We start from the raw sequence: 12,815 nt of genomic DNA, 5'->3' as shown, positions 1-12,815 counted from the left end.
GTGGGGATGCTCACAATTAAGGATGTAACGATATCCAAATCACTCTGTGATATTTTCACGATATACATCTCATGGTACGATATTTACTGCGATATTTTGTGGAGGCTAATATGCTACTTTTTCCTCTTAAAATGCCGTGACAAGATTTAATCCAAAGAACTAAGACTTAAAAGTGTTTAGAACTGTTATTTCTTCTTGTAGTCTGCACTGAAATGGAGCAAAGGATCATGGTCTATGTAGTTCCCTCTGTCTTTTTTTTTAAGTTTTTGCTGCACCATAACTCTTAATTCAAGCAAAGAGACTTGTAATATATGTGATATATATACTTGTGATATATTGTGATGGTCCATGATATTATTGTGAGAACTTTGACGATACGATATCACGATATTTCGGTTAATGTTACATCCCTAGTAACCCTTTATTATTAGTCTGTCTACATCTCCAAAGCTAAAAATGCTCGGTTCCACCAGCTCTTTATACCTTTTGTTCGGTAGAGATTGGCAATACCGGGGCTGAAATTATCCAAATGAGTTCAGTGAAGGTGTGTGGAGTTTAAAAACACAGTGGAGCACTTCTTATACTACCACATGATATCACAAGGTGGAACAGAGAGTTTCCTGTTTCAGAGAAGAACTCAGCCTAAACATGTGTGAATGAAACAAAACACAACTCCAGGTCTGTTTGTGATGAGGACAAAATATAATGTAGATCAGAAAATGAGTCCTTTAAAATCTAATCAAAGAAAAATGTAAAAAAGGACAAAATATTTAATCTAATAATTTATTTATTTACAAGTTACTTTTACACCAACAAACCCACACTAAAATTATACTACAAATAAATGGTATTTTCATCCATCAGGGCTAAAACTGGACTGAAGATGCACAAACTAAAACAAAAGTCAAACAATAAAAACATAAATAATAATAACTCATCAGTATTCAAATGAAAACAAACCCGTGTCAGTTTTGTACAAGAGGTTTTCAGTTAAAATCTTTTTAAGTATTGTTTTATCCTAAGTATAAATAAACCTTTATTAAATATTTTATAAAAGTGCTTCAAACATGAATAACTTTAGAAAACCCCAACAACTGTCGGCAGTGAAATGTGGAGAAACTTGGACTAAACCAGATCTAAACTAAACATGATAAAACCGGGTGAGAACTTTGTCTGACCAGCCAGTCCCTTCTACATTCTGTTCAAATCCAGAAAAGACTAGAACCAGACCACAGAGCGTGAAAAACTCAAACCAAACATGAGACGGTCCAACCACAGCCGCTAATTTGTATCACACATCTCTCTCGAAAATTCTCTTATCAAAACCTATAACTTCGTTTTGATTGTTGATTCTGTAAAAATCCATACAGTTTCTCAGTCCTTTATGTAATTTTTTTCTCCTTTTTTGTGTGCGCGCAGCCATGCCTCGCTCTGATTGGTTAACTTGCCTGTCAATCACACCCTCTGAAATCGTGGAGACAGGATGCAGCTTCAGATCCACTCGACTTTGTGAAATTTTGCCAAAGCATGTGGTTCTGGCTGGTCAGGTAAGTGTGAACCAGGATTAAACCAGGACTAAATCATGATAAAACCAGGTGTGAACCAGGATAAAACCAGGATTAAACTGTGAACTGGCAAAGGTGACCACCTGTCCCACTTTCTGTTGCCCTGCAAAACCATGAGGTGAGATAAAAGGTGAGATATATACGTACATGGGTAACACTTTATAATAAGGTGCCATAATAAACTGCAAACTAATCATTACCTCACCCTTTGTTAATATTTATTAACTGTTACTAAAATATCTATTTGGCACAAATTAATACTTTCTTCATCAATTTGTGTATTAATGTAAAACAAATACACCCCCCATACACCACTTGGACCATCCCCTCTCCCGTACACCGCGTGGACCTAAACCAGGTCTAAACCAGGTCTAAAACCAGAACTAAAACAGGATTTATCCAGGACTTAACCATGCCGTGCAAACCGTCCCCCCCTCCTGTAGATCGCATGGACCGCGTCTCTAAACCAGAACTAAACCACAACTAAAACCAGGACTAAATCAGGATTAAACCAGGTCTAAACCAGGTCCAAACCAGGTCTAAAACCGAATTTAGCCAGGACTTAACTATGCTGCGCGGTTAAGTAATTACTAGTTTGCTATTTACTATGGCACCTTAATATAAAGTGTTACCCTTACATGATATTTGTTTTCTTGGTATTCTGGGTTTTATATGTTGGCCTCTTATGTTCTTACAATTAATATTATTGCAGACAGTTATTATCTAGGAGTTACATTTTCTGTCCCTCTATATTATATTCCACCAACTAGTTTTTTTTCTTTTTTTTTTTCTTTTTTTTTTTTTTTTTTTACAAATTGAGGTGGTCACCCTAGAACCAGGTTAGCTGCATTTACTTGTATTTATGTGTTTTTTTTTTTTTTTTTACTGAAAACTTGTATCTCATAGTCAGGATTTGTGCTTAGATGTGTACTGTGGTTCTGGACTGAGGACTTGTTGGACTCAGGTCTGGTTCAGGTCTTGTAGATCTGGTGGTTCCCTCCAGCAGCACTCGGAGGTCCAGGTGTGGCTCCGTTCTGTACGTCCACAAAGCCCATCCTCTGCCTCCTCTTCCTCTGCTCCGTCATCTACACAAAAACACATTTTTCATATAAAAACAAAAACAATCCACACACTTTTGAACTGTGTAACTTTTCTGGTGAAGGGTCTGTCATATGTTTTTCTTCATGGAGATGCCATTGCTTTGTCTCAAATGTTTCACAGTGTGGCATTAAACCTTTTTATCTTCATGGAGACCAAGCCAGACCAAGTTACAGGTCAGATCTGTGGAGAGGCGACCCCGCTCACAGTCAGAATGTCTGTTTTTCAAGGTATTTTTGAGCTATAAAACCACCTGTAGTTTAATAAATGTAAGGTAGAGCTGCTTAATGTCACACTGTGGAACATGACAGCAGAATAATGATATTTCCATAAAAACACGACGGACTCCCAGCCAAAAAGTTACACAGTGCACCTTTAAATATATGAATAGACATTTTTTCAACTTTGAAATGCCCCGGATAGAAATTGAATCAGGACTATTTACTAACAAAAAAGAAAAAAAAAAAAGGAAAATGAAAAAATATAGATATGAATATAGAATATAGAATGAAATATGAATATAGAGATGTATATTTATGTATTTAAGTGTACGTGTAGATATATTTATGATGGTTTGTATATGCAAGTATATATGTGTGTGGAAATACTAATCAAACTGTAAACCCTGCAACATTTTTACTTTATTTTTTAAGGATTTTATTTCTTTAAGGATGTTTAAGAATGATAGGGCTCGCTTTTTTATTGTGTGTGACTTTCTGTATATGGTTTATTTTAAGCTTATGTTTTTGTATGAAAAGACTTAAGCTTAAAAAGTACTTAAACTTATCTACAATATTTTTGATGGCAGGTTTGTTTCTGTAAGCTCCCCTATTCTTGGAAATAGTTTAGCTTTTCTTTCCATTTTTTTTTTTTTTTAATATACCAAAATTGGAAAGATCATATTTTAACTGGAAATCTGTAATCTGTTAATATTTGCTCTTTCCAAATAAAAAGGAAATAAACAAATTAAAAAATAATAAATAAATAAATAAATAATACAAATAAAAAAATTAATAATAATAAAAAAATAAATAATCTTTTCTCCAGACAACATCACACACACACACACACACACACAAAAAGATTTAAATATTTGGCCATGAATGTATTTCGTAAACAAGCCATACCTGTTCCTTGAGTTCATTGAGCTGCCCTGTCAGTGTAGTGACCACTTTCATGGTTGAGGCCAGTTTGTCCTGGAGCATCCTCATCTCGTTCTGTTCTCCGTCTGCGTCCGTCACCACCAGAGACATGGCCTGCATCCGCGGGAACCAGTCCAGGTTATTGTTCTGGACACAGACATCAGGAGAGGGAGAGTGAAGGGGCAGGTTTTACTAGTGTGCTTTTATGAACTGCCAGTTTGAGAGTTTGAGAGAAAAACTCAGCCTAAATCTGCTGGGTGTGTGTTTTAAATGTGTGTGAATGAAACAAAACAAAACTCCAGGTACAGTGTGTTTGTGATGATGAAACATTATAATATAGATCAGAAAATGGCGTAATATGGGCCCTTTATCTAATTTATTCACTGATGAGACTTCAGCACAACAGCTGTCATACAAGAGATTTGGCTGCATGACCCTTCTCTCAAATCAATATGTTTAACTAAGCTAATACTGCCCCCTGCTGGTTTAAACCAACTTTATCTCCAGGTTATAACCGTGTTCCCTCATTATTAACCTGCTCACAGTTGTTGTTTGATTGATTCATGCATGTTTAAATAATCCTGTATAGTCCTATGTTTGAGGTTTGACAGCTAAAAAAAAGTTTACTTTTCACCTTCCCCCTATCCCCACCCATTTCTACTTAGTTTAAAAAAAAAAAAATCTGACTTTGTGTCATACTTGTAAGGTCAAAAAATGCTACTGTGAACATGTGGGGCCTGTTTGTATTTTTTTTTACATCAATATTGCTGTTTCCAATGAACAAAATGTAAAATTAAGAGCTAAATATATTATAGTTTAATACTAAATATCAGATAAAAACATATAATACATCTTCAAACCTTGATCATGTGGGCCACATAACTCTCCGGTCCTGTGTAGTCAGTCTTATTCTTTTCTCGCACCAGGACGATAAAGTACAGGTAGTTCCAGATGTTGTGCTCCAGTTTGATGTGCTCCTCAAAGGAAACTGTTTTATTATCAAACTTGTCTCTCTCCAAACCTTGCAACAAGAGATAGAAAACAGAATACACCAGAGATTAAATAAAGTACAGATGGAAAACATCTGCCTGTGACCCAAAAGTATGTTTCCAAGTTTAACGTTATTTTAAAGGTATTGATAATTTCCATCTGATTTCATCAACATTGTCTGGGAGTGTGAAGCTAACAGAAAGCACTGCTCGGTTTGAAGCTCTGTTACTCAAGTCTAAGTTAGATCTGAACTGAAAAGTAAAAAGTACTTTGAAATGGCTGAGACTTTTTAAACACATTTAATTTGGGTTTCTGTCCCAACTTTGAGCAAACCAAATACAGAAAAACAGCTAAAAGAAATTAAGAAATCAATTGAATTACTTAAAATCAGCTAAATTCTTTTAAAAAAAAATCACTACATTTCATCCTTTAATTGTACTAAAATCTGTGCAAAATGTTTCTACTTTTTACTCTTTAAGTACATTTTTAAACAGGTTCTTTAGTAAGTACTTTTACTTTTACTTGAATAACTTTTTGCTCCCGTATTTGTACTTTTTACATAATAAAACGGAGTACTTCATCCACCCCTCAATGTAACTAACCACATATAAAGCAGGTGGTCTTGAGGATCTCTTCTTTCTTCTGCTTCTCACTCCTCAGATCTGCAAACGTGTCAATGATGACTCCAAAGATCAAGTTCAGGACGATGATGATCACAATGAAGTAGAATAGGAGGTCGTACACAACACGCGCAGGAAACAGAGGCTCCTGGAAAAAAGAACACATACAGAAAATACGGAATCATAATCAGAATTTATTTGTCATTTCAGTATAAAAAAATTACACAAGAACAAAACGCTGTACTCAAGTCCAGGATATCAGCTGCATAAAAAAAACTGCAATATTGTATGTCAGGTGCAATTACATTTTGTATTTTTTCTTTTTTCAGACAATCTAAAAACGTTTTTGGTAGTTATTGCCAATGTGTGCATTTGTGTAACCATGGTAACTGTCACAGCAAAGCGTCAGTAGCTGGTATTACGTACGTTCTTGGAGGGTTTGCGCAGCACATCTCCCACTCCTCCTCCGTTCCTCAGGCCGTGGTTCAGAACAGTGACGATGCACATGAGCAGAGTGTCACAGGCACGCTCTGTGCTCGGCTCCTCTGGAAAATGATAAAAAACAAAACAAAGTGAGTCATCCACTTATTCCAACTAGCACCGTAAACTTCCAATACATCCTAAACCTCCTCTTTGATCTTCCTCGAGATCAGGGGTCTTTAACACCTAATTACTTCTAGTTCTTAATTCAGAAATCCCTGGGTGAGCTATTTGGAAGGGGGAGGAGAGTTACAGGTTGGACACCCCTGATTTAGAGTATATTTTCAAAATCAGGCAATTCTTTTATAATAGAAACATCTTCAGCTGGTCTCACCCTCCTCCTCTTCAGGTGCTGTCAGGGAGGAGGTCTCTGTGGTGCAGCTCACTCCATCGGCAGAACACGAGCGGATGAAGTCCTGGGCCGCCTCACTCTGCTCTGCTGCAGATGAATAAGGAGTAAACAGAATTAATTGATTACAACTTACAGTATATTATAATGCTGTTTCTTCATCACAAACACACCTGGAGTTGTGTTTTGTTTCATTCACACAAGTTTAACTCACAAACACTGAATATTATTCTGAGTTCTTCTCTCAAACAAAAAACACACTGTTCCTCTTTGGTAGTGGTTGTTTTTGCTTATTTTGGTATATCTTATTCCTTTAATGTTGTGTGCTCTTGGTTTTATATTGACATTTGTCCTGTCTGCTTCTAGTTCTGAGTTTTACTTCCTGTCTGTTGATTGTTTGCCCCGCCCTGATGTGTTACACCTGTATCTGTGTGCATATACACCCTGTTTTCTCCTTTGCCCTTTGTTGGACCATTGTCTTTGTCAATATCATGTCTGTTATTGGATTTTTGGATTTGGTTTCTTCTGGTTTTTGGTTTTGTTACATTAAACTACTGAACTGCAGTCCTGCATTTTGCCATGTGGTAATACAGGAAGTGCTGCTCAGTGTTTTTAAACTCCATACACCTTCACTAGAATGATTTGGACATTTTCAGTCCTGGAATTGTCAATCTTTATTGAACTAAAGGTAAAAGAAGCTGTTGACTGGAAAACTACTACTACATAACATCACAAGGTAGAACAGAGCATTTTGAGCTTTGGAGATGTAGACAGACTATTAATTAAGGTTTACTCAAACATGTGAATGAAATAAAACACAACTCCAGGTCTTGTTTTTGAAGAGGTAACAACATTATAACATGACTTAAACCTCACAAGAATCAAATCTGAGTAATATAGAACTTCTAAACACATAATTGCTATTAATAATTGTTGGTGTGTTCACAAAACTATAACTCTTAAAACATGATTTGCGAGAATATGGAGGCTTTTGTTTGCGGAGAGACTCTGGTTCAGACCTTCTGCGATCAGTGGCAGCGGGTCGACCTCCATGATGAAGTCCTCCTTTAGACACAGGAAGCCCACGATGGAGAAAAGGTAGACCAGGATCAGAGCCAACAGCGCCGTGAGGAGGATGGACCTGCCGTTTCGAGTCACACTTTTGATCACATTCAGCAGAGTCTCCTCCTGGTAGATCAGGTCAAAAAGCTGAAAAAAAAAAGGGATAAGATAAACATGCATGAACCAGGACTTAAAGGTGCACTGCACAACTTTTCTGGTTGAGGTTAATTGTATATAGCTGAGATATATTTGTATTACTATATTTCTATATTGTATTTTTTATTCATACATATACATTTATATAATTATGCTTTATTTGACACCAGTCTCTTGCTATTTGTGCTACTTATTTTGAATTTATTATTACCATTTATACTTTTGCTCTTTGTCACTATATTATATTGTGATGTGTGAGCTACTCTGTCCAAATAATTTCCCTTGTGGATCAATAAAGTTTGTCAAAGTCTAAGTTTAAGCTTGCATCATCACAGATCTGACCCATAACTTGGCTTGGTGGCATTACTTGCTTGTCTCCATGGAGAGAAAAAAGTTGAATGCCAGACTGTGGAGACATGCAGTTAGCGCACACTCCACCAGAAAAGTTACATAATGCACCTTTAACTAAGAAGTGTCCCAGGACTAGCTCAGACGTAGACCAAGACCAAGACTTACTAAGATGCTGTAGAAGAGCTCGTGCACAAACAGGCCCAGGGTGGAGGTGAGGACGTAGGCCAGATGATAGAGGAACTCCACGTCCAGAATCATGGCCTTGTAGCCCATAATGAAAGTCCCATTGTTCCCCACGAAACTCACCACGAAGACAATTTTATTCAGCAGCTGTGGGCCAGAATATAGGACTTTTAAACACATACTTTCTCCTAATAGTTTTTGGTGTATTCACAAAAGTATAACTCTCAAAAACATGAGAGTTATTGTTTAGACTGGGATGGCTTATTAAACATGAATGAATAATGCTACCACTTTACAACTTAATAATAAAACATGAACAAAAGCCCTATTCTCACAGGATTATCATTACCTGCGGACCTTTGGTGATTTGTAATAATTGCAGAGGATGCCTGTGATCTGAATGCTCCATGTCTGTAATTTGTAAAATAAAAATTCCGCGGCAAATTTCATACTATATTTCGCCAAACACAAACATCCAGTGATAAAACTAGTCCCGTGAGAATCTGCATCTCAGTGTTTGTTGTTTTAATTGTGCGTCTTTTCTATCTCTTTCTTTTCTTTCTGCATTCTTTTCTCTTTCAATCTTAGTCAGTGTCAGTAAAATAAAGTAATTTACAGACTTTGCTTATCCAGTGTGATATGCGCTGCAAGTAAAATGGAAGTAGGGCAGTAAATTTGCAAATTACCAGACGTCCCCAGGTTGTACTTACGCGAATAGGGCTAAAAACTTAATTCATAATGAACAAAGAGTTTATTAAGTGGATAAGTGGATAAATAAATAAACCCTTGTTGATTAATAAACTTTGTTTAGTGTGAATTAAGTTTTTGTTCATGCTTTACTAAAGATGTAATGTGTAGCTTTGCCCTAAATATTCCACAGTATGGCATTAAAGTCTTCTCTTGCACTGATTGAAGTACAAGTGTTTTTATAGCTCAGAAATATTTTGAAAAGTGTGCATCTGTACTCTGAACAGGCTCCAACTCCACAGATCTGACCTCGATCTGATCTTATCTTTATGGAGATTTATAAGTTTAAAGCCATAGTGTGGAACATTTTGGTGAAGACAAGCAGATGGCGAACCATCCAGCTGAAAACTTACACAGTGCTTTCAGGCTATTTAAACTCTAGGTACAGTATATTGATTTGGTGAAACAAAAAGCGAAATTTAAGGCCTGAATGTAGTGCTGTAAAATATAAAATACACCTTGTAAGGAATAAACTTGTTGTCAAAAATTATATCAGGGTCTTACATTGAGTGATCCGAGCAGCAAAAGGGTGTTGGCGATGCCGAGGTGATAGACCGACCTCAGGATCAGAGCCAGAGTCAACAGTCTGAGTCCGTACTTCTGAGCCAGGAGCGCCAAGACCGAGATCCCGGTCAGGATCCAGAAGACCATTAAGAGGACTGAGTCGTCAATGGAACCTGGAATCAGTGCAGAGGGACACCAGAGAGTTTAAGATCAGGATGAGACCAATATCTAACGTTGTGGGACCTTTTACATACTAACCTAACACTGTTTCTTTCAGCATCTCCTTACGACTTTTTTGCAATAATTATACTTTATTTGACATTAGTCTCTTGTTATTTTTGCTACTTATTTTGAATGTATTATTGCCATTTATATTTTTGCTCTTTGTTTTTAAAGTCTAAGTAACAGTAGTAGTAACAGAAGTAGTACCTTGTCCTGAGTTGTATGGGTAGAAGAATGCGATGATGAGGTTTATAAAAACAGCAAGATTGAAGGAGATAGTTCCCCACAGAGTCATCCTCCGAGAGAACCAATACAGCACCGGCATACCTGAAAAATATATTCAAATATTGTTATAAAGAGAAAACTATAAAAAAAAATCCTAGTCAATTAGGCTCTTAATCTGTATGTTCTAACAGAGGAACTAGTGCTTGTATTTCATGTTCTTACTCCTGAGTTTCTTCTGCCACTCCATCTCTCCGTGCAGGAAGGAGGTTTGCTCAAAAAAGTGTGTGACCTTTGACCCCTGCTCGTCCTGTTCTGTGGTGTTGAACACTCGGACCTTTGACTCTTCAGTCAGAAACTCACAGATGGGGTGAACAGGGAACACAATCTGCTCCATGCTGCGATCCTCACGCACGATCTGTAAAAAAACACAAGTACTACTATTCATACTGTCAAATATTACATACACAAACATCATACTACAATACTATTACAAATATGCACATAAACTTGAGTTATTTTCACGAGGGTATGACATGTTATGACAAAATTTGAGTCATGTTCTGCTTAAAACATTACTCCATCTTTGATATAAACCAGGAAAGTATTTAAGCCTTGTGTGACTTAATTTAATTTTTAGTTTTTGAGTTTTTATGAAACTAAGACAATTTTAATTCATTACTGTAACACATTTTCATCATTAAATATGACAAAAATAAGTATTTGCCCCAAACCGTGGAAAATACAACTTCATTAAAATAATTCCAGAAACAAACTTATTATGCTTAACTTTGAACTTATCCTTTTCAAATTAATAAAAGAAAATGCTTCTCAATCTGAAGTAGATGTAAAATAAAATTATATTAATGGATAAAACACACGGACATAATTAAAAAGCATACTATTAATTATTACAGTTTTGTCAAAAAATATATATATTTAGCTTCAAACCTCAATCTGAGCTGTGAGCTGGTCGTAGTAGTCCAGAGGATCCTGCTCCACCATAACAGGGGGACCTCCAGACTTCAACATCTGAGAGAGCGGCCGATTGTTCAAGTTCAACTGTGAAAGAGAGAGACGAAGAGGTCAGAACCACAAAAACAAAAAACAGGGCTAAAGTGGGACTAACAGGTATGCATGAGTTTCAGGAAAAAAATACTGTACATAAAACCCAAGCGCAGATTTAAACCACAAAACCTATTCTAAATAAAATAATAATAAATAAACAGCCAAATGAAACATTATAGTACTTAGTTTGCATCTGTAATGAGTCTTAGAAGTTATTAATCAAACATTTCCCAGTATTGCAAAGAAAATGTACATACAAAATGACCCCCAAATGCTCCATCCGTCGTGTTTTGAACAATAAATCAGTAAAGTATTTATCGTGACAGGTCTAGTGAGTACCATGGAGCTGAGTCCTTCGTCGCCTTCCTGCTGTCTCTTCTGAGGTTTGAGAAGGCTCTGGAGGATCTTGTTGTGTGGGCCGAGCTGCTGGGCCAGGATGTAGATGTTATGACCCACGTCCTGAGGAGAAACTTCACCCTCACAGTCTGGGTCCTGTTGGTACAGCTTCTTTATCACATCCACCTAAGGAGAAAATATGTTTCTGTTATTTATATTCAATATTAGACAATCTCATAAGGGAAGTTTTGTAGAAGTCGACAGATGTTTGGACATGAACAGAGGAGAACTATAAACATGGATTGAAGGTTGGCCAAAGCTGCCTGTAAATTGGAGGCATAAGGAAGAAAGAGGAAGTGTATGATTCCAGTGAAAGAGTTATATTGAGTATCTTTAGGTCTTGTACCAGTTCTCTTGGTCTGAGGTTGAACAGGATTCTTTCTGCGTTCTCATTATCATGTCGACTCTCCATTAAAGCCAGCAGCAGCTTTGACGCGTTGTCCTGAGGAAAAGAAAAAAATTATTAAAACTGTAAAATATTGTGTGATTATTTTATCTTTTAGAAACACATTTGGTCTTGTAACTAATACTATAAATTTGGTGCTTGTATCATTCGGGGTCTGATGTCTGGGGGACATGTTGCTGGTTGTTCTGTTGGACCTATTTCTTACAAGAAATAAACTCTGCGTCTTTGTTTCAACATTCATTAGTGTCTACAAAAGGAGTCTTTTTCCACAACAATGAAGAAATGGATTTTATGTGTTCAAACTGAGAAGAGTGTTTAAAGATCAGAGCCCTGGTGTTGGGTCCGTTGGGTCCAGGATAGTGTCTCTTACAGACCTTGAGCTCCAGCACCATGTCCATGCGGTAACGGCACAGGGGGCTGATGTCGTTCAGGATCAGAGCAGTGATGATGTCGATACCGTTTGACTCGTGGGTCACAATACAGGTCTGAAACACATAATGTAAAATTGTATTATGTAAATATAAAGATCTCATGCCACAAGATCTCACTTCATAAAATCACCACCAAACTGTGCACATATGTGGAAATGATGTTATTAAATTTGACACAAACTAAAAATGAAAGTGCTGATCTGTCTAGTTTAAAAGAAACACAGTGCTTTATTAACTGTAAATATAAATACAATCAATTAAATATTGAATAAAATAAAATAAAAAATCGAAGTAGGGATTCATTATTAATCATGTCAAAATGGTGTCTTTTTTATGTCTTGCTCTCGTCCTTGTTTTGTCTTCTGTCTTGTCTCCTCCAATTCCTTATGCCACACATTAATCAAATTTAAATGTTATTTATTCAGCGCGTTTTAAAATATCTCAGGTGACCAAAGTGCTCCATAAGATACAGATACAATGTAAGCAAAAAAACAACAGATAGGATTCAAGAGACTGAAATCAATAACACCTTACTCTTGGTTTGGACTTGGTCTAGACCTGCTTCTCACCTGGTTCTCCTGGCAGGGCCCTTGGCAGTACTCCGTCAGGGTCTCCAGGGTCTGGGTGATGAGTGGCACGTTGGACTCGTTGATGTAGAGTCCGAGGAGACCCAGCCCCCCGGTGGTGCTGCCACACATGATGTCCAGGAACTGCAGCGTCTCACACACCAGGTTATAGTTGGTCTTATTGTTTTGACACCGCAGGAAGTTCTGGAGGCAAGGCAAGACTTGATTTAGTCCTAGTTTAGATAATGTTTAGTCCT

General features: G+C 37.0%; 1 protein-coding gene across 2 annotated transcripts in view; it reads right to left on the bottom strand.

Moving 5' to 3' along the window:
• Positions 1–769: 769 nt before the first annotated feature.
• Positions 770–12,815, bottom strand: part of itpr3 (inositol 1,4,5-trisphosphate receptor, type 3) — a 69,087-nt gene continuing 57,041 nt past the window's right edge. The window contains exons 44-59 of one of the 2 annotated variants that reach the window (XM_055165674.1): positions 12,562–12,762; positions 11,936–12,046; positions 11,502–11,597; positions 11,099–11,281; positions 10,643–10,753; positions 9,917–10,109; positions 9,677–9,796; positions 9,248–9,420; positions 7,979–8,143; positions 7,264–7,453; positions 6,230–6,331; positions 5,842–5,960; positions 5,398–5,563; positions 4,666–4,826; positions 3,791–3,952; positions 770–2,650 (exon numbers count right to left, since the gene is read on the bottom strand). In XM_055165674.1, coding sequence (XP_055021649.1) covers positions 2,537–2,650; positions 3,791–3,952; positions 4,666–4,826; positions 5,398–5,563; positions 5,842–5,960; positions 6,230–6,331; positions 7,264–7,453; positions 7,979–8,143; positions 9,248–9,420; positions 9,677–9,796; positions 9,917–10,109; positions 10,643–10,753; positions 11,099–11,281; positions 11,502–11,597; positions 11,936–12,046; positions 12,562–12,762 — 2,367 coding nt within the window. In that variant the 3' untranslated portion in view covers positions 770–2,536. Of the gene's footprint in view, positions 2,651–3,790; positions 3,953–4,665; positions 4,827–5,397; positions 5,564–5,841; positions 5,961–6,229; positions 6,335–7,263; positions 7,454–7,978; positions 8,144–9,247; positions 9,421–9,676; positions 9,797–9,916; positions 10,110–10,642; positions 10,754–11,098; positions 11,282–11,501; positions 11,598–11,935; positions 12,047–12,561; positions 12,763–12,815 lie in introns of both variants that reach the window. The other variant, XM_055165673.1, reaches the window with a different exon arrangement.

This window comes from Boleophthalmus pectinirostris, unplaced genomic scaffold (assembly GCF_026225935.1).
Source record: "Boleophthalmus pectinirostris isolate CB_2022bp ecotype Guang Dong unplaced genomic scaffold, ASM2622593v1 HiC_scaffold_8, whole genome shotgun sequence".
Classification (NCBI taxonomy): Eukaryota; Metazoa; Chordata; class Actinopteri; order Gobiiformes; family Gobiidae; genus Boleophthalmus; species Boleophthalmus pectinirostris.
Note: the sequence above shows the minus strand (reverse complement) of the source record. Positions and strands in the feature narration are given on the sequence as shown.